Source organism: Mustela erminea, chromosome 7 (genome assembly GCF_009829155.1).
Source record: "Mustela erminea isolate mMusErm1 chromosome 7, mMusErm1.Pri, whole genome shotgun sequence".
Taxonomy (NCBI): Eukaryota; Metazoa; Chordata; class Mammalia; order Carnivora; family Mustelidae; genus Mustela; species Mustela erminea.
Window position 1 is genome coordinate 15275298 of NC_045620.1, and position 20830 is coordinate 15296127.

Sequence of the window (20830 nt, forward strand, 5' to 3'; positions counted from 1 at the left end):
CGGGGCGACCGACAGCCTAAGGGGTCCTTGCTGCGGAGTGCTCTGACCACTGCCAGAGCTGGACAGACCCACCGGCACTATACTCGAGGTCCAAATGCTAGTTGTGGTAGTGTGCGGGGGCTGCCGTGGCAAAGTGCCACCCACCGGGTGACTCACACAATAGAAATTTCTCATGGTTCTGGAGCTAGGAGCCCAAGACCAAGGTATTTGGTTTCTTCCAAGACCTCTCTCTTTGGCCTGCAGACGGCCACCTTCCCTCTGTGGGTCCTCGTGTGGTCTTTTTGCTCTGCACACGTGTACCCCTATGGCCTCTCCATGTGTCCTGATCTCTTACAACTCCAGTGGGACTGGATTAGGGTCACCCTAATGGCCTCATTTGAATCTAAGGCCCTGTCTCCAAATCACGGTCGCACTCTGGGGGCTAGGGCTTCAACATGAATTTGGGGGGAACACAGCTGAGCCCACAACTCCAGTTTAAAATGAATCCATGCATGCACTAGAGGTGGGCTCCTGCTCAGCTGCCAGGGGGCCACCTCGGGCAAGTGATTTAGCTTCTCCCAGTTGAAGCAACTGAAACGAGCGTTTTTGTTGCGAAGATGGCCTCTAAGGCCAGTATCACCTTGGGGCAGTCCGACACTGTGCATGGGGGCATGGGCTCACACTGTTCTCATCTCCCCCCTCCCGTGTGCTAGAGGAGCTGCTAAGAGTTCACAGGGAACTTTCACATCCACTCCTCTGTTCCTTACCTGCGAAGGAAACTGGGGGTAATTTCATTTAGAAACAAGAATTCGGAGACCCCAGGATGTTAGATGCCTTGCCCGAACCATTAAGCCAGGACTGGGATCAGGACCAATGTGTGTCTGAGCCTGGAAGCCGTGCGTGCGTTCTGACAGGCTCTATGGGGTGGCTGAGCCGGCCCACCTTCAGAGAGGGGACGGACCCGAGCACAGGAACCCCCCAGCTGGCTGCCCCGAGACAGTGTAAACCACACAGCAGGGAAGGCACTGCAGAAAGGAGGCTGTTGGACACAGGAAAGGGCATCGTCAGCCACTTATAAGAACTTGGTTTCACGTGGGGGGTTTCCAAGGATCTGGAAGCAGAGCGCCTGGTGGGAGTCGTAGCGGGGACCAGGCAGGGGACTCCCCATGTAGGGTCAACCCTCAAGGCTTGGCATCCAAGACAGAGGAGGGTGTGGAAGGTGGAGTGGAGAGGGCTGGCTGGGAGGCAGGGGGGCAGGAAGCCAGTCGTCCAGGCGGACAGTAACCGTGGCACCAGAGCCAGGAAAACATGGTCAGGCTCGAGCCATTTTAAGACGGTAACATCCACAGGACTCAGAGGTGCGGGCGTGGGGGTGACCTGGAGTCTGGTTCTGGACCTGTTAGCAGCCCTGGCAGGGTCTGACCCACGGTGTCTCTTGCCCCGCAGGTGATCGTGTGGGGGAACTATGGGCGGATGGAGCGGAAGCAGTTCATGGGTGTGGCCCGTGTGCTACTGGAGGAGCTGGACTTGACCACCCTCGCCGTGGGCTGGTACAAGCTCTTCCCCACCTCCTCCATGGTGGACCCGGCTGCGGGGCCCCTGCTCCGGCAGGCGTCCCAGTTGTCCCTCGAGAGCACCGTGGGGCCCTGTGGTGAGCGATCTTAGGGCCGGGGTTGGGGGGGCCCCCCGACAAGGCCTGGAGAACGCCCAGCCCCAACCTGGGACCCCAGGCCCAGGGGCACATTGAACAGAGGAGGATGGGGTTCTCCCCCACAGTGGGGAAGCAGAATGGGGAAACCTGCCCCCCAGGGCCCCTCCTCACCCACTCTTTGCCTCCTATCCCCTGAGACCTTCCCTCTCCCAACGGGATTGGCTGCACTTTTGACTTGGCCGGTTCTTGCCCTGGTGGATGTGGCTGCAATCCGGAGAAAGGAGAGACTGAGGTGGCAGAGCGAACCATCCTCCTGTCCCAGACACTGTCCGACTGCTCCCCCTTTTCGCCTCCTCGGAAGCTCGCTGCCCGGAGCCAAGTCCAGAACCCAGCGGCCATCTCCATGGTGCCAATTACCAGCAAGTGTCTTTCCTGCGGCACCGGGTTCAGGCAGCTACTCCTGCCCCAAAGCTGATGGGGCAGCCTTGCAAGGATCCGGAGCCAGCTCCGGGGGGCCCAGAGCCTCCCGCTTGATGAGGAGCTTGGCCTCCCTCCTCCTGCCCGTGGAAGGAGCTTTGCCGCAGCCTGTCTGAGTCCATCTGTCTGTCCCTTCCTGCCTGCCCCTCTTCCGGTGGCTCTAGGAATTGGGGTCCAGCAGGGACCAAAGGAAAGGAGGCAGTGCCCTGGGCCTGGCACAGACCCCCAGGGTGCCCTGCTCCGTGGGACCGCAGCAAGCTCATTTGAAAATGGTGGACTGGAAAGAACTGGATGGTCTGCGTTTTGGTGAAGGGGCTGCGGGACACTGATTTTTGAGAACCCCAACTCCAGAGAGCTCACGGCCTCTGAATTTTGGGGATGCTGGATTGGAGAGGGAGTCTGAGTAAAGTCGGAATTGGGACTGGTGGTGCCAAGGCAAGGGTTTCTCAAATTAGGAGAATCCCTCCTCGTTGGATGAGGTCAAAGGTCTTCTTGTCTACCCCTCTGCCTCCAGGCTAGGGGTCTGGGGAGGCAACAGAGCTTCCCTATTTTAGTCTTTTTAAACAAACCATCCTATACTAAGGGCAGAACCCACTGCCCTGGCCTCAACTACCTTGGCTCATGAGTGTAAGAATCAGGAGATTCCTTCTCAAGCAGGCCTGGGTAGCTGCCTTCCTGGCCCGGCCCTCCCCGAGGCCTACGGAAGCCCTTTTGCATGCTGGGAGGACACAGGCTGGCCCCTCTTTATAGAAGCACATTTCTGCCACCTCCCCCTGGGAGGCACCCAGCAGCCCACCACCCCTCATTACCCAGTCCCTGCTGTGTAGGGCATAGTCCAAGTTAGCTGGGTAGACTTAGTGTTCCAGGCCCCGGGGCCTGTTCTTAGCTTGCATATAATCCTTACAGAGCTCCAGGACAGGGGCGGAGAGGGGGTGGCGGTCTCCCTGCTGGTCTGGGCCTGGGCCTGGGCCTGGAGCCGGGGTCGTGGGAGGCCCTCCGTTCCTCCCCTTCCCTCCCCCCCCACCCCCAGGGTTGTAGCTGGAGCTGCCCCTTCTACTCAGACGTTCTGATGTATTATCCTTGATACAGGTTTTATTTGTGAAGCACTCCTGAGGGTTGTGGGCCTCGGTGGAGAGGTCTGGGCTCTGTGGGACAGACGAGGCCGTCTTCCACCTGGAGGCCCAGCTGTGTTCAGTCCCGCCTTCTCCTCGGCCTCACTCTAGGCTGTGGACCAGGCGATTCCTTCCACCCGGAACCCCTTCCCTCCCCAGCCCGCCCTCCCCTCCTCTCTCTGCCTGTTTAAGCCCTGGGGAGCCTTTAACGTTCTAGAAGAGTTATCTTGCCTCCATGGAGCTTCCCATGCTGCACGGGGAAGGGGAGTCGGAGATGCCCCTTTCTTTTCTCGATGAGCTCTCCCGAGCTTCCTGGGATTGTGCTGAGTGGAATCCCAAGGCTGGGGCAGGAGGCCGCCAGGGCCCTGGAGGGCCTCCCATCTGAGGCCCCAAATCAGCCCCTCCCCTGTTTGTTTTTTTTTAACCAGTGTGATTTCTCCGCTGTTCGTTTATTACTCACCATTTGGAATATTTTGAGCCAGGAGAGCGCCTTCTCTCTCTAGCCGTCACTGCTCGGGTTGTTCAGGGGTAGCTTTTCAAAGACGGGGCAGAGCCTGGCTGTCCCACACAGAGGGCGAGAGGACTCGGTGCCCCCCCACCTCCCACCCGGCCAGAGCCTACCCTCCAGGGTCCGCACAGCCTTTATAAAGAGAGAACGCGCTCCAAAGCAATAACAACATCTGGGGGTGGTCACCGAGGGCCCCCCTCACTGACTTTCTTGTTTGTTCTGTGAAATCTCAGTTCACCTTCGGGTGGGGTGGGGTGGGGCTGGAGCCCTGTTTCTTTGTCTAATTGTTGTGAGCACGTGCCCTGCTTCCAAGGGGCTCTGACCATTTAGTGCGGGAACCACTGTCTGTCCTCACCAAGAGATGGGGTTTTGGGGGAGGGGGTGACGGTTCTCAATGTTAGCTTGTCCCCACTGCTGCCTGACCCTCGGCGCACTCACACTCCTCCTGGAGAGGCGCAGAGACGGGGCACCGTAGCGGTTTGGGAGCCGCGTGCTAGGGGCTGATTCTTTTCTCAATCACTGGGCCAAAAGTCACACGCAAGGGTACTGTGGGAGGAAGTCTCCATTTCCCTTTGCCAGAATCCGCTTTTCATACAGATGGGAAAGGGCCTTTGGGACCATTGGTGAAGTCCATTTTACAGAGGAGGACTGAGGCCAGGCAAGGCCTGCCTCTGGGATCACCTGGGAATGCAGTGGCGCCCCCTAGCCTGGGTCTTCTCCAACCCCAGGCTGAGCTGCAGCCAGAGTGGGACCCAGTGAGGCCGCCGTTTCACACAACACTTTCTCCTCCCTTCTCTCTGTAGAACCTCTCAGTGGCCCAGAAAAGATGGGCACCCTGTAGCCCCTCTGAGAGGTGAGGCAATTAAAGCCTGGAATCAGGAAGTGAGTTGCCCAAGACCCTTCAACAAATGATCCATGGGGACAGAACAGGGGCTCTGTCCTGCTTCGCTCCTTCCTGGGACCTGAAGCCACTGACCAGGCAGGTCTGCCTTGATAAGTATTTGGGGCCTTTAAGCCCTGGGCCACCCAGCCCTGCCTGGTTCCATCTCCGAGGGCCCGGGTTTGGGGGAGAGAGTTGCCATAGAGACTTAGCTCTCCTGAGGTCTGGTCCAGCTGACTTCGGGTACACGGGATCTGGTCTAAGCCTCGGAGTCTGTCTGAGCAGAGGCTCCCGCTGCAGGAGGGGCCATAGCCCCATAGGACCAACCTGAGGGATGTGAGAAGCACCACTTCCTGCCTGGGGCTGGGTGGGAGCGAGGAGGCCGTGGTACACCGAATCTGAAGCCTCCCGACGCCTTCAGATATAACGATATCTGACCTTCCTGTTGTGCTTCTCAGACTTTTGCTTTCAAAGTGCATTGACGTCAAGCACACGCTCCCAAGAGCCCCTGGGCAGTGAAGGGGGCCAGTATTCTCAGCCCACCTTAGCGAGGAGGGAGCTGAGGCCCCGGGGAGGGAAGGCATCAGCTAAGGTCCCACTGTGGGGCCATGGCTGCGTCGGGACTAGAACTCAGTTCTCCAGCACTGGAGAACTGTAGGAGGTGAGGCAGATCGTGTAGGGGGTGGTTACACACTTTACAAGCTGATTCACCATCCAGTTCCTTAAACCAGGAGCTGCTGGGCACCCTTCAGTGTTGAGAGGCGGCGCTGAGCAACCCCCCCCCCCCTTTGGAGCACAGCTGTTGCGTCAGGCAAGGCCACCTGCATTTATTTATTGAGCAGCAGCGCTGTGCCGGGCCCAGGGGACCATGCCCCCTCCCGCTCCCCAGTAACGATCCCCTTGGCTCTCTGGGAGGGCCCCCTGTCTGTATAGCAGCACTTCAGAGTGGACGGAAAGCCGCCACGTCTGACTCACACGCCCTGTGGGGGAGGCGGACTGTGCCCACCGCACTCCCAGCGATGAGGAGTGGCACTTTGTGAGGGCAAAGTGGAGACTTGAACCTGGGGCCTCAGGCAGCACATCTTGAACCCTTTCACTCCACGGCTGCCTCCTAAGAGGGTGGCAGGGAGGCCGGACCCCGGGGTCCTCAGGCTGGGGGCCTTTCCATCCGCCCGCTTTTCCCTCACTCCCTCTCCGGGAGCAGGAGCTGCTCGGGATTTTGGGGAGGGAGGGTTTCCGGGGCCCCTGGGCGGGTGCGGCTCACGTTGCATTGTGTTTATGACCATGTAGCTCATGTTGAAAATTAAAGTTTTTGGCTTTTCTAACCCGGCTCGCTCTGCTTTGTGTTGAGAGTTCTGTCTGGGAAGCCAGGGGTAGTTGGGTGTGTGAAGGAGCAGATGCTGCAGGATGCCAGCACGCCCCACTGTGGGCGCGGAACCTTCTAGAGATGCACGGCGGCTGGGGCGGAGGGGGGGTGGCGGATTCCGGTCCTATTACAGAGCTGGAAACTGAAGCCCAGGTAGGAGATGATATTCCCCAAGGTCACATGATGGGCAGGTCCCAGACGAGGGCTCTTCCCACAGCAGGATGCTGCGTCCAGGTGCCCCAGGGGTGTGGGGGTTGTCAGCAAGGCCCCCCTCATCCTGAGGTGGCATGGCCAAGGATGAAGAGCAGCAGATGAGGAGGAGGGGAGGGTGTGCTGCATTCACACATGGGCCAGTTCCACTCTACACCAAACAGCGAGAGAATGAACGATCATTTAAATAGTCCGGATTTGCCACTCCTCCCCACTGCACAGATGTTTCCTGCCGACCACGGATCCCTGTGCTGCTGGCGCTGTGAGCGGCTGGCCTCACTGTTGATTCCAGTGCTGAAGGTCGCCTCTCTCCCCTGAAACACGGAAAACCTGCCTGTTCTCGCAACAGAAAAATGGCCACCTGTTCCCACTCCAGAGGGCGGGCTGGTGGAGAGCCTCTCCTGGGGGGTGCTGATGTGGCCACGCCTTCCCGAAACAATTTGAACCACAAGGGATTTGCGCCTACGGGGCAGCTGAAGCGTGGCCCTCGTGCTTATGGTGCGGCTTTAGGGGCTGGCCACAAAAGGGAAGGACAGACTGCCCGTGGCTGAAGACGGCCTGGAGGCCACAGCCCTTCACCCCTCTCCGAGCTCTGAGGAGGGTGCACGGACAGGTGACCCCGGGCCCAGGCCAGAGCTGGGCTGTCAGATGGACTTCCGCCGGGCCGGGAGCCTGCCCGCCCCGCCGCTGCCCACAGCCCCAGGACTGGAGGGGGGCGAGAAGCCCAGGTTGTCGCAGGCCCCCATCTGCAGCTGGTGCACGCGCGAGGACACGGAGGTGGAGCCCCGGGTGCGGGTGGGGCGGCGGGGCGGGGAGCGGCCGCGGCTCTCGGGCGCCCCCAGGCGGAGCGGGCTGGAGCGCCGGGCTGCGCGCTCGGGAGCGTCGGTGCTGGCCGCCAGGAAGCGCAGGACCACGAGGTTGAGGAAGGCGCCGATGACCGTGAGCCCCAGAAGGATGTAGAGGAAGCTGAAAGCCACGTAGGGTGGCTTCCTCTGCAGCGCCTCGTCGCTCTGCAGCGCCACGAAGTCGCCGAAGCCGATGGTGGTGAGGGTGATGAAGCAGTAGTAGTAGGCGTGGAAGAAGGTCCAGCCCTCGAAGTGCGCAAAGGCAGCCGCCCCGAGGGCCAGGGTGGTGGCGCATACCAGCAGCCCGGCCACTACCATGTTCTCGGTGGACACGCGTGGCCGCGGCAGCCCCAGGCAGCGCTTGGCCGCCAGCAGGAGGCGCCGCACCAGCGCATTCAGGCGCTCGCCCAGGCTCTGGAAGGTGACCAGCGTCAGGGGGATGCCCAGGAGCGCATAGAACATGCAGAAGACCTTGCCCGAGTCTGTGCCTGGCGCGGCGTGGCCATACCCTGGAGGGAGAACAGAGGGTGGGGGGTGGGGGTAAGCGCCGGCCATGGCCACCCTGCCTGGGCTCCCTCCTCAGCCCCGGAGCCTGTGTAGCATCTTGAAGTACGGCTTCTAACTAGGCCATCTCCGCCTTTGAACCCTTGGGTGGCTATCCCTAATCGCCCCAAACGGTAAACAACCCATCCACCCTCAGCCGGGGAAGGGCAAAGGGCCTGCGGTCCATCCACACAGCCCGGTTCTGCTCAGAACAGAGAGGCATGAGCTAGGGTTACCTGCTGCCGCAAAGGATGGCTCTCAGCTGCATTAGGCAGAGTGAAGGAGGCCAAGCCCAAAGACAACATCCTGCATGGTTGCACTGAAATGACATCCTGCAAATATTCTGGCACAACTATGGGGACAGAGAGGGATCTGTAGTTGCCAGTCCTGGTGGCTGGAGGAAGGGTAACCAGAAAGAGGCAAGACAAATTTGGGGGTGATGGAAGCCTACCATGTCTTGGTGGTGGCTGCAGTTACCTGTCAGGCCTTCATTTGTCAAAAGTCGTAGAAGGCTGCTACACTGGAAAATGATGCATTTCACTGTGTAAGTTATGCCTTGATTTATAAATAAAGCAAAATCTTCCACGGGGCCCCAGTACCCACAGGAGAAAGTATCCACCAGTTCTCTCGCGGTGTCCGAGCTCTGCAGGGATCTAACTCCCCTCCCACCGGTCCAGCCTCACCCCGTGTTGCTTCCCCAACCCACATGTCCCACCTCCTCATGCCTCATCTCATCGTTTTTCCTCCTCTGGACTGCCCTGCACCCTGCCCCCTGGTCTACTTCTCCTTCCCACATCCTGCTCCAAGCCAGCCCTTGCTAAGCCCTTCTTCAGTCTGGTGTAGCACATGTTCTCTATCATAGGGGGACCTATGCGCCACTGGGCGTCCTTGAATCCTGGACCACTGTGCCATCGCCAGGGAATGACATTCCTAGAGAGAGGCGCCAACACTTTCTTGGTATTCTCAAAGGGGCCCATAACCCAGGAACAGTCAGGTGGACCTTCCCCCAAAAGAACACCCCTCCTCTAGCAGATGGGCACCACCTGCCAAAATGGAAATACTCAAATACACAAACCCTGGAACCGTGCTGTGCCACGGGGAGCAAGTCAGTCCCATGAGGTACACACGTGGGCAAAGTGAGGGAGGCACGTGGGTCATCACCAAAGCATCGCTGCTCGTGGTGAAAACTGGACAAGCTAAGCGCCCATGGAAAGGGGGATGCACAGCAGTGGCTCCAGCGGGGGTAGTTTTGTCCCTGACAAGGACATCTGCCTGTGTCTACAGACACCTCTTCTCACAAGTGGGAGGCAGTGGCTGTGTGCTACTGGCATCTACAGGGTGGAGGCCACCGTGCACGGGGCGGCCCCTCAACGGGGTTATCCAGTCCAGCAGTTGGATAATGCCAAGGTCAATTACGGTTTTCAAGCAACCCAATGCAGGGTCAAGAGACTCGAGACCCTAAGATCAAAACCTGAGCTGAGATCAAGAGTTCGACACTTAACTGAATGAGCCACCCGGGCGCCCCACGGTGGCACAGTTTTTTAGGTTTGTTTTTTTTTTTTTTTTTTTTTTTTTAAATCACCAAAAAATACTCGGTGAAAAAAGGCAAGAGACCGAACCGTGTATACAGCCTAAGATCCCCTGCCGGCTCTCTGCAAGGCTGACTTGTGCAGCCCCGATCACACGGCGCAAGCTGGCGCCCCCAGGTGGCCAGAAAAGGCAAAACTCCGGCTATTTCCACTCCGTAGGTCTCTTTCCCAGGCTCGCAGATGCCAGCCAGGAACCCAGGGCAGAGAAGACCAAACCCAGCTCCAGAGGTCTCCAGATAGCGTGGGGGTGGGCAGAAGGGGTGGATGGGGTCTCACCCACTGGACACGGCAACAGAGAGTCTTGGGCTGAGCCCAGGTAGGGAAGCAGGGGTGCCCGTGTTGACACAAGAGGGCATAAAGGGCTGAATGGGAGCTGGGCCCACAGCTGGCAAACAATGAACTGTTATTACTAATTAATAGTGCCTCTTTAGCCTCAGGCACCACGCCAGGCATTTTACACACTTGACCTCATTTAAACCTGGCAACCACCCAGTAAGGTAGCAAGAACTGCATTTGCAGTCGAGAAAACTCGGGCTCAGAGAGGTACATCCAATTGCCAGAGAAGATAGGAGGCAACAGAGATGAGAACAGAACTCTGGGCTAGGTGATTGTAGAACTCAGGCTTTTAACCCACAGCTCACATCCACTTGCAAGGACATTATGAAAAAACTTTCTCCAGTGCTCGGACTTCCAGAGTGGTGATCCAAGCTCTGGGGTTGTGTGTGGGGGGGCATGCCTAGATATCCACAACTGGGACCTGGGCCGGCCTGACACCGGGCCTGGAGCCCTGCAGAGCCTGCTTCCCTCCTCTCCTGTTTCCCCAGGCTTCTGCTCAGCAGGTACCAGCCAGACGGTAGCCATGGCAACGGCTGAAGGTCCAGATGCTGCAGAGAAACTGCTCTGGATCCCCGAGGGTGAGGTCCAAAGCTTGTGGTAATCAGTCATTCCTTCAACAAATATTTATTGAGTGTCTACTATGCGCTCGGCTGGGTACACTGCAGTGACTAAGACAAACTAGATCCCGTTCTCGTGGAGTAACAGAATAATTATAATACAAAAATCAATCTCTATTTTTTTAGTGCTTTGTGTGTGTCAGACCCTGCGCTAAAACTTTCCGCATGCATTATCTCCTCGGCAATAATGATCTCAGCTCAGTCCCAAGATAAGGGAGGCCTATTAGCAGCCCTACTTTTTACAGAGGGGGAAACTGAGGCTCAGAGAGGTTAAGCAACTTGTCTGAGGTCACACAGCTAGGGTGATAGAGCCAGGCAAGGAAGCCTCCATCTCCAGCCACTCGCGCGCTCCGGCCCGCTCCTTCTGTCTCCCAGCCCCCGGAGGTTTCCTGAGCTGTCCCGCGTGCCACCTCTGGGCGAACGTGAGCTCCCGACTCCTCCCAGCCCCGCCCGCATGGGACGCCGGCCCCCTTCGGCGAAGGGCAGCTGAAATGACTAGTCCAAAGCCACCCAGGCGAGCAGGGGCAGAGAAGAGGTTCGAGCCCGGGGAGCGGGGTGGAGGGGGTGGGCGCGTCGCGGGGCCGCTCACCGATGGTGGTGATGACGGTGATGGCGAAGTAGAAAGAGCCGGCGAACTTCCACTGGCGGCCGGCGCGGTGCGGCTCGGCCTGCAGCGCCAGGCGCTCCAGCTCGCGGTAGTCCTCGGCCGAGAAGCCGTACTTCCTGCGGAACTCGCCGCGCTTCTGGGCCAGCAGCCGCTGGCGGCCGCGCTCCGCCTCGGACTCGAGCGCGTCGAAGACGGCGGCGCCCACCAGCAGGTAGGACAGGATGCACAGGATGAGCGCGGCCGTGCGCACGCTCTGCTTCCTCATGGCGGCGCCGCGGGCCCCGCGCCCCGGGCCCGTCCATGCGCCCCGACGGCCGCTCCGCCCTCCGCCCTCCGGCCCCCGCGGCGGGAGCGGGCTGCGGGCCGCTGGACTCGCGGGCGGGGGTGGGGGGAGGGGACGGAGGCGGGGCCTCGAGGGGGGGCGCGGAGGACCGAGAGGGCTCCTCCCGTTGCCCCGCCCCCTCGCGACACCTGCCTTTGTTTACCCGCCGGCGCTCTGGGCGCAGGTGTCTCTAAGCAGCAGCGACCGCTGGATCAGAGCGTCCAAAGCCCAGGTCTGCAGATGTCCGGTCTCCACCGCTATGGGCCTGTGACCTTGGGCCAGTCAGCCAGCAGAACTTTACTGAGCACCTACTGGGACAAACTACCATCCTGGGGTACCCGGAGCCCATATCCTAGAAAGGAGGTTTGGCTAACAGACTCACAAAGATCATTGAAGACAAGCGTGAGACAGAAGGGAGTTAGTCTCTGGGGGAGGTGGGCGTCGCCCCACCGAGGTGGTGGGAAAGGCCTCCAAGGGATGACTGGGGATGGAGTGTCCAGGCAGCAAGTGCAATCCTTTAAGCAGAGAACCTACATGAGCTGGTACCGGGGAAACGGGGTGCTGGGGGGTGGAGGAGCAGGGAATAGGAGGACAGAGAGGGGACCTCACACAGGGTCTTACAGGCCATTAGCCCGGAAAAGCTGTAAGCAGGAAAACAAACACACACCAGTGATCTGATTGACATTTTTTCAAAAAGAGTGTCCTGGCGGTCCATGGTAAAGGGGTGGAGGCTAAGAGTGAGGCCGCTTAGGAAACTCTGTAGTCCAGGAGCGTGGGGGTGTGGGGGGGGTGGCATCAACCAGGGACACGGCCTCAGAGGTACGGAGAAGCCCATGGATGGGAAATAGGGTGGGGAGCTGGGGCTGGGTGCACACAGCTAGCCATATTTCCCAGCCTCCTTTGCACTTACAACTGTCACCAGTGGCCTGTGGGCAGAAGTGACCTGTGTCAACTCCCAGGCCTGGCCCATAAGCCCCCTCCCATGCTGTCCTCCACCTGTCCGCCCCCACCTGTGGGCTGAATGGTAAAGGTAAAGTCTAAATGGTAAATGGTAAAGGTAGCTAAATGGTAAATGGGCTAAATGGTAAATGGTAAAGGTAAAGAGAGGTAAAGTCTTTAGCAGAAGGCACAGACACAGGGTGGAAGGAGCCCGGGCACCCGAATGACCCTGCAAGGCCGCCTCCATGCCAGGAGCACCGATTCTGAGCTTCTGTTGTGTTGAGCCCCTGAGCTATGTGCTCAGTCTGTTACCCCAGCTGGTCTTACCCTGATGCGTGAAGCAGCTGCACCTGCTGGTGGGCTGGATGTAGGGGGCAAAAGGGGACTCCAGATGACGCTGGGTCTTTGGCCTGAACAGCTGGGTGCTTGGACCGCTTTCCGTTGACCTCACTCCCCAAGGAATGAGGTCATTGCTGCCGCCCAGCACCAGAGTCCAGGGTAGGTCTTTGTGGACACTCTGGGCAAGCACCCGGCAGCCTTTCCTGCAGGTGTCCAGAGCATCTGTGTGGCGTGGTCTCTGCTGCAGCCTTGGCACCCATCCCCCAACCCCTCATCTCTACTTCCGCCTCTCTCCTCCGCCTCTCTCCCAGCAGCCCCTTTGTGATTTTTTTTTTTTTTTTTTTTTTGCTTCAGACACACTGAACTATCAGCTCCTTGCACAAACTCTTGCTTTGCTTAGAACAGTCCCCTTCCCATCACACTCAATAGCCCACATTTCTTGAATGACTGCCAGGAACCAAATGCCCGGTGAAGCTCTTTGCAGGTATCATTGCATTTTGTCACAGCAGCCTCCTTACACTGTAGGCATGGCTGACAGATGCCCCGTTCCTCCTTCAGCTCCCAGTTTACTGGACGTGGCCATCCCTGGCTACCCCACAGGTGGCCTTCTTTCGTGCTGGTCTTTGACCAGCCCTCCAGCCCTCTTGCCTTTGGCCCCTGGCACTGTGATTTTCCCATTCCATATCTGTGTTCCTCTGGAGGATAGGGATCCTACCTTGGTCATCTTCCTCTCCCCGGCACCCGGGTCTGGCACAGCACACCTCCCGTGACTGTGGACAGATGAGCAGCAGCGGCCCGTAGGAGTTCAGGGCATGGGCTCTGCAGCATGACTGCCTGGGTTCAGATCTCAGTCTGCTGCAGGGTTAGAAAAGTTCCTATCTCATAAGGTGCTGTGCCCCGCCCCTCTGCAGAGATGCCCATGTTCCTTCCCTGGACCCTATAAATAGGGTAAGATACACAGCATAGTGGAGGGAGGGCTTCAGGTGGAATGAAAGTTACTAATCCGCTGACCTGGAGGTGGGAGTTTATCCTGGAGTATCAAAGTGGGCCCGGTGTCATCATAAGGGTCCTTATTTGTAGACACGGCAGGCAGAAGAGGGACAACCTAGGAGGTTTGAGAAGCCATTGGCCCGATGTTGCTGGCTTGGGAGATGGACCAAGGGGCCACAAGCCAAGGAGAACAGGTGACTTCTAGAATCTGGAAAAGGCAAGGAAATGCCTCCCTAGAGCCTCCAGAAGGGAATGGAGTCCTGCAAGTCCCTCAGTTTTAGGTCAGTGTGACCTTTGTAGCCCTCCCGTCCTATAGAAGGTGAGATGGCACGTGGGTGGTGTTCAGGCCGCTACGCTGGTGATCATTTCTTTGAGCGGCAGCGGGAAATGATTTCAGCAATTGTCAGGATGGAGGAGCCCGTAGGCAGGAAGCGCTAAGGGCAGCCTCTGGCCCTGAGGGCCCATCTGGAAGCATTAGCCACTGTTTCAAACATCACAAGTGAGCGAAACCCCCAGGCCCCCAGAGACCATGTGTTCTGACTCAGTTCTGGGGCCGAATCAGGGGACTTGCCTCTCTACCCCTCTGGAAAGCCGGACTGCAGCTCTGTGGCCCAGAGACCATATTGGCAAGTGGCTTCAGCAAGTTTGCTTTTCCTGATTCCTGCCCAGCTTTCAGAGGAGCCGGAGCCTGGGTCACAGTCTCGATGGCTGGGGATTGGAACATCATGGATTTACTGCCTGAGAAAGGGCTGGGAAGAGCTTTCCGGGGACAGTTAATGAGTCCTGGCCACTGACACTGGGCTCACAGTCCAGCTCCTCCACTTTCTAGGTGCGTGAGTGTTGCAAGAACTCTCCTCTGGCCTTGGTTTTCCCATCCGAGACACGCTGGTGGTAATGACCTCGTGGGGACCATGCCGAGAACATAAAGGATCTTGTGTGTCGCTTCCCAGGAGCCCGGTAGCAGTAGCGGCATTTCCTCTCTTTGTACAACTCACTGTCTGCCTGCAGATGTCAGGAATTCTTTTTCTGGAAGCGCCTGTCTGTGCTAGGCATATTCACAGACCTTCCTGACAGAACCCTCACTTTCCAGTGCGGGAAACCAAGGCACAGACGGGAGGACACCCCACTTGCCGGGTCCTGATGGCCAGGTGGCAGCTGAATCAGGGCCATGTCGTCCCCAAGGTCACAATCCTTCCAGGGCACCACGCCACTTCGTCAGGCATCATGCCGCCAGCTCTATCCCCCTCCCATTGCCTCTCTGGCTTCCTCCTTCCCCATCTCTAAGCTGGAGTGGAGGACCCCCCGCTGGCTGCCCCCAGCACCGTGAGGGCCCCCGTGACACACAGCTGAGCCCGCTGGGGGTGGGTATTATTGGGGCCATGGAGGAACTGTCTGGCCCTGCCAGGCAGGTGACTCGGCCGTGTGCTTGGCATCTTGGGTTCAGCAGCTCTATTTTAAGCCAGAAGAGGTTAGAGTTTGTGGGTGTGTATTTCTCTGCTTGCAAAACTGTCAGCTGCCATCACCAAAAACAGCAGCACTCCAAGGCACCCCCTTGGGCTGCCCCTCCCTCTGCCTCCGCCACTCCTTCCTCCCTCGGGAACCTGAGGGGACCCAGTGATTTTCCTCTGTCCCTTTATGCCAGAGTCACACGTGGGGTCCCTCAGCGAGGCCTTGGGTCCTCTTCCAGGACCTCAGGGCCACCGGCTTGGAGGATAAGGAGGAAGGTGATCCCAGTCACCCACTAGACCCTGGGTGCCTTTCAAAGCATTCTGCATCCCTGTGAGTCTAGAGCCTTCTGAAAGCTTTTGTGAGTCCGGCAGGCCGTGCCGCTCCCATGTCAGAGAGAAGACACCGACTCAGAGAGTGGAAGCAGCTACCACATAGGGTGACAGAGCGCAGGGCAGAAGAATGGGAGTTTCTGAGGAAGGCAGGCCTCAGTTCCCTCTTGGACAAGCGACTTCACCTGCAAGCCTCAGTTTCCTCATCTGTAGCATGGGCATAAAGATATCAGCCTCTCAGTATTTCTGGGAGGATTAAATGAAAATGTGAAGGAGCGCTCCACACAGAATGGGTGCCCAGGAAGTGTTACCCCTTCTATCCAATTAGTTTTTTCCTTCCCCTTTCCACACTGCTTATTCCCCAGGCCTCCTGGGATCTTAAAGGATTGATTTTTATAGTTAGAATATAGTTCAGTAATTTTCCACAAGCCCAGAGGGCCCAGGTGTTTTTCCTGATAAGATCTCTCTCTTGTCTCTGTCCTAAAAGAATGGATTATTTTGGCCTCAGCTATCAGCTCCTTCGAGAAGGCAGCTGTAACCTTTCTGAAGCCCGAGTATCACTTAGGGATCCGGGCGGCAAGAAATCAAAAGCTGCCTCTTGCCAGTTTAAAGAACACTACAGGCAAGATCTGGGGTTCTTTCTTGTAGAATCTTCCAGGCACTGGCACACAAACCGTATGCTAGAAACCCGGCATGCTGGAGAGCTGGAACCTACATCAGGGAATCACATAGCCATACCCAGTGCCAGGGCAGGGGGCGGGGGGCACCATGGTTCCCAGTCTGGTGCAGACACTATTCAGGGGACAAGTCAAGTGGCAGCTATCGGAGCATGACCCTGTCTCTGACTGTTGGGACCTGCCAGAGATGCTCAAAGGATTCCCAGCGTGAATCTGTAGCCATTTGGTTGGAGCCTTCGGGAGTTCTCCGCTTTCCTGAAGTTGAGCATCTTTGGGTTAATGGAGAAATTAAAACCTTTACTCTGGTTAATAATTTTAAAAATGAGGGGCACCTGGGTGGCTCATTTGGTTAAGCGGCTGCCTTCGGCTCGGGTCATGATCCCAGCGTCCTGGGATCGAGTCCCACATGGGGCTCCTTGCTCGGAGGGGGGCCTGCTTCTCCCTCTGCCTCTGCTGCCACTCTGCCTGCCTGTGCTCGCTCTTTCTCTCTCTCTGACAAATAAATAAATAAAATCTTTAAAAAAATTTTTTTTAAATGAGTGATAGGAGTACAGGAAGTTACTAAGCCATTCTGTGTCCTTTCATGTACGATGGAGACTTTTCTTAATAAAATTGATTTTTAAAAGAACCTTTCTCTCTCTCTTTATCCCCATCCCCCTTTGGTTTCCACAGGAGGGTTTCTCTGTGGGTTGGAGTGAATTGGAAGGACATTTGCTGAGCAGTTCCTAGGACCCAAACAGGAAGCGAGGTGCTCAGCAGGTGTCTCCTCAGGTCATCCTCACACCAGGACTTTCCATCCCACCTCCCAGGGAGGAAGCAACTGTCAAGGGGGGAGGGAGCCGTCCTAGCCTGTCCTGCTGGCAAGCTCTTGCTCCAAAAGGCCACACTTCCCCTGCCCTGAGGAGCATAGCAGAGTACCAGGATAAGATGGCAGTCTTGGCCATATGGAAACTGGGGTTCAGGCCTGTCCCTTCTCCTACTAATGCCCACCCCTCCCATTCCCCTGTCAGCATAATGGATTGGAATTAAGGGACATCTGAATCAAAGGGGACAGGGTTAGATTTCAGAAGACATCATTGTCTGGAAAGGTCAAGGCAAAGACATAAAAGATACTCAGCAAGGCACGTGTTCAAGTTAGTGTAGCACAGAGGCGCTCTGTCCCCTGTGGTAGCCACTAGCCCTAGGTGACCACTGATCTTTAAATCAATTAAAATTCAGGCACCTGGGTGGCTCAGTGGGTTAAGCCGCTACCTTCGGCTCAGGTCATGATCTCGGGGTCCTGGGATCGAGTCCCGCATCGGGCTCTCCGCTCAGTGGGGAGCCTGCTTCCCTCTCTCTCTCTGCCTGCCTCTCTATCTACTTGTGATCTCTCTCTGTCAAATAAATAAATAAAATCTTTTAAAAAAATCAATCAAAATTCAATTCAGCTTTAAAATTCAATTCTTTGGAGCACCTGGGTGGCTCAGTGGGTTGAACCTCTGCCTTTAGTTCAGGTTATGGTCTCAGGGTCCTGGGATGGAGCCCCATGTCAGGCTCTCTGCTCGGCGGGCAGCCAGCTTCCCCCACTTTCTCTGCCTGCCTCTCTGCCTACTTGTGATTTCTCTCTGTCAAATTAAAAAAAAAAAAACAAAACTTAAAAAATATTTTCAGTTCTTCAGTCACACCAGACACATTTCACGTGCTCATCAGCCACAAGTGCCAGTGGCTGGAACATTGGACAGAGCTGGTCAGAACTTCTCCGTCATCATGGAATCTTCCATTGGACTTCGCTGCTACAGGGAGTCAGCACAGATTTTGCAACCAGACTAGCTGCTTTTGAATCTCGGCTCCACAATTTAGCTGCTTTTATCCTGGGCCTCAGTTTGTTCACCTGTAAAATGAGGCTAATAATCCCGGAGAACCCTCCATATCCAGCGCAGCTGCGACCAGGGTTAGTTTGCGAATACACCTTGAACGTTTGCCATTCTTATCTTTGAGTGTGGAGCTGTTAATTGGCTTTTCACGTCACCCTCCTTACATAAGCTACTGAATCTCTCATCTGATTTCCGATTTGGGTTTATTTCAAGCGGAACAAGCGTTTGAAGACACGGTACAGCCACTTGAGCACAGAAAGTCTCTAGATTCTCATGGCTGCTTTTTTTCTGGCTCTCTTGTCATTGTTTCTTCCTTGCCTAAATTGACAGTATTTTTTAGCAACTCATCTCTATCGAATTTTCATAAAAACGAATCTCTCCCTTTTTGCACTCATATTTCATCTGCGTGTGGAATATCGTTACAATAACAAGCGTGGCCCGTGCAAACTGGTTTGGGAACACTCTTAAATGTGCCATTTGTCTTAGCTCAGGCTGCTAGATCAGAACACCACAGACTAAGTGGCTTACTTCGCACGGTGATGGAGGTGGAAGTCAGAGATCAGGGTGCCAGCATGCCGGGGTCTTGGTGAAAGCACTCTTCCTGGTTTACAGACAGCGGTCTTCTCATTCTCGCTTCCTAGGGCAGAGATCAGAGAGAGGGAGCAAACCTTCTCATCTGTCTTCCTGTAAGGGCACTAATCCCATGCAGAATGGCTCCACCCTCTTGACCTTACCTCCTGATACCATCATTGAGGATTAGGATTTCAACCTAGGAATCTGGAGGTGGGGCGTGTACAAACGTTTGATCCAAAACGTCATTCTGTGGTGGGGAGCGGAAGGGAGGCAAGAGTGCCAGAGAGTGGCCCTCCAGCTCTGAGCATCCATTATGCCTGGGGCAGAAGCTGTGTTCGGAAGGATTGCGGAGCACAGGTTAGCCTGGTGAGCTGATTAAACAGACATTGGTAAAGAAAGCTGCTTTTTGGGGACCCTGGGTGGTTAAGCAGCTGCAGTAAGCTCAGGTCATGATCTCCAGGTCCTGGGATGGAGCCTCACATTGGGCTCCCTGCTCAGGGGAGAGTCTGCTTCTCCCTTTCCCTCTGCTCCTCCCCTGCCTCATGCTCTCTCTCAAATGAATAAACAAAATCTTTAAAAAAGAGAAAAGAAAGAAAGCTTCTTTGTCACACCAACTCAAAGGCTAGTGTGGCGTTGTCTCTGGAAGATACCTGCCCAGAGAGACTACATTTCCCAGGCTTCTTTGCGTTTTAGCATAATCACATGACTAGTTCCCACCAATGGAATGGGAGTGGGAGCGGCACACATCATCTCCACGCCTTTAGGGAGCAGGTGAGTTTCTCCATCCCTGCCTGCAGTCTAGCTGCAGAAGGCTCCCAGGCCCAGGAGTTTGGTGGAACCACAGCCTGTAAGCCCCTGGCTGACCACACGAGGGATCTCCAACCAGAAACCACCTGCCTTGGAATATTATGTGAGTAAGAAATAAATTTCTGTTGCGTGAAGCAGCTGAATTTTGGGGTTTGCTTGTTATAGCAACTGCCATTATCCTAATTAATAAACTTACCATATAGGGCTATTGCGAGGATGAAATTTGATGACAGACACATCACAGACTCTTCAGTGAGACTTTTCCTGTTGCCTCATATTTCCAGTTAAAACCACAAGATGCTAAATGCCCCCCATATTCCAGAAAGCCACAAGACCCATGTCTGTAGGACCTTCTGAAGGATGCCATGCCAGCTTTTACCCTTCCCCATCCCGGCCCCCTCAGCATAAGCAGAAGATTCTTCCCCGTAAGCAGAAGATTTGAATTTGAGAATGAATTTTTAGAGTAAGGAGAAATGACCTACTTTTCCTTTTTCTATTTTCTTAGGGAAAGAAGAGAGGGGTACTCCCCTCATCCTGACAGATTCTGCTGGTAGATATTTGGGGTTCCTGCCAGAAGTAGTGCGTGATATCTGATTCTCTGACTGCTTATCAGACAGACTCGCTCATCTGCCCGTAGTGTTTGTTGAGCTGGGAGAAAGTGGTTCAAGAGAGATGTCAGGGCGGGTGGGGAGAGCACTCTGCACTCCCAACCGTTTGGCCACGAAAGGATGGGCGAGCTTCCCATGAGCTGAGTAGGTGCTGGGCCATCTGCTCGGTATCTTGCCCAAAAGGGATGATCGTTTTGCTTTCCAGGAAAGAGGACTCTGGCAAAAAGGGGCTGTGAACTGTACTTCTGGGGACAAGAGTTTGAGAGAAGTCAGGGCTCCTAGGTCTCCCCCCAATAGACTAGAGACCACTACAAGGGCCCTGAATAAGCTCCTCACATGGCCCAGTGATACCAGCCTTTGAACATTTGCCACGCAGAAGGAATCCATCCCCCTGAGAGGACTTGAAGCAATGCCAGTTAGATTTTTGCCCCCTTTCCTTCTCTGCTCCCTTCAGGCCTCATAAACAGGAGAAGCTAGAACTTAGACGGATTGGGGGTGAGAAAGGTGTGAGAGGGACCCTCACATTGCTCTCAGGGCTGTGGAGAACTACAAGGCAGAGATTAAGGGCAAGATTCTGGAGCCAGACAGCTTGGGTTTGAATCCTGTGTCTATAACTTAATAGCTGTGTGACCTGGGGCAAGTTGCCTCACCTCTCTGGGCCTTAGTATCTGTAAGATGCCATTAATAATAGTACCTGCCACGTAGTGTTTCAAAGTCCACCTAGTTAGGCCACTTAACTGTTTGTTAAGTTAAATAACAATGTATTCTTGAGGTGAAAAGTCAGTCCCGATTTAGCAGAAGCATTCAATAGGGTATGATGAGATGTTCAAGCCTAGATTGAAAGGCATGGACAAGGAGAGGTTTGAGTGAATGTGTTCACGGACCGTGACTGAAGAAAAACAACCCATTTCTGTGTGTCCTTCACCAAGCTCAAATTGGTCAATAAAACAGAGATACAGGTCAAGTATTTAGATCAATTTGGGACACATTGAAACCCTCAATACATGTTAAATATCATTGTTATTCAAACCTCTTCCAGGTGGGGGATCAAATCCTCTCTAAGCTTGATTAGTTTGGGGTGATAATATGAATAGCTTTTTTTGTGGTCTCCTACTTGGTGGTCTTTGTAAACCACCAAATTTCATAAAATATGTATGAATTTAGGTAACACTCCTAACTCTGTTTGTGAAGTAAAAACAATGGGGGGAGAATCCATGGGTATTG

At 55.6% G+C, this 20830-nt stretch overlaps 2 protein-coding genes across 3 annotated transcripts in view; one reads left to right on the forward strand and one right to left on the reverse strand.

Annotated features, from left to right (window-relative positions):
- The window catches only part of RIMS4 (regulating synaptic membrane exocytosis 4), a 61031-nt gene extending 55099 nt beyond the window's left edge, over nt 1-5932 (forward strand). For both annotated transcript variants that reach the window (XM_032350568.1, XM_032350569.1), the window contains exon 6: nt 1426-5932. In XM_032350568.1, coding sequence (XP_032206459.1) covers nt 1426-1644 — 219 coding nt within the window. In that variant the 3' untranslated portion in view covers nt 1645-5932. The remainder of the gene's footprint in view (nt 1-1425) is intronic.
- On the reverse strand, nt 5931-11086 carry KCNK15 (potassium two pore domain channel subfamily K member 15). Its single transcript, XM_032350567.1, has 2 exons — nt 10703-11086; nt 5931-7537 (listed from the first exon to the last, which is right to left on the reverse strand). The coding sequence occupies exons 1-2, from the start codon at nt 10983-10985 to the stop codon at nt 6828-6830; spliced, it is 993 nt and encodes a 330-aa protein (XP_032206458.1). The 5' UTR covers nt 10986-11086; the 3' UTR covers nt 5931-6827.
- Nucleotides 11087-20830: the final 9744 nt, after the last annotated feature.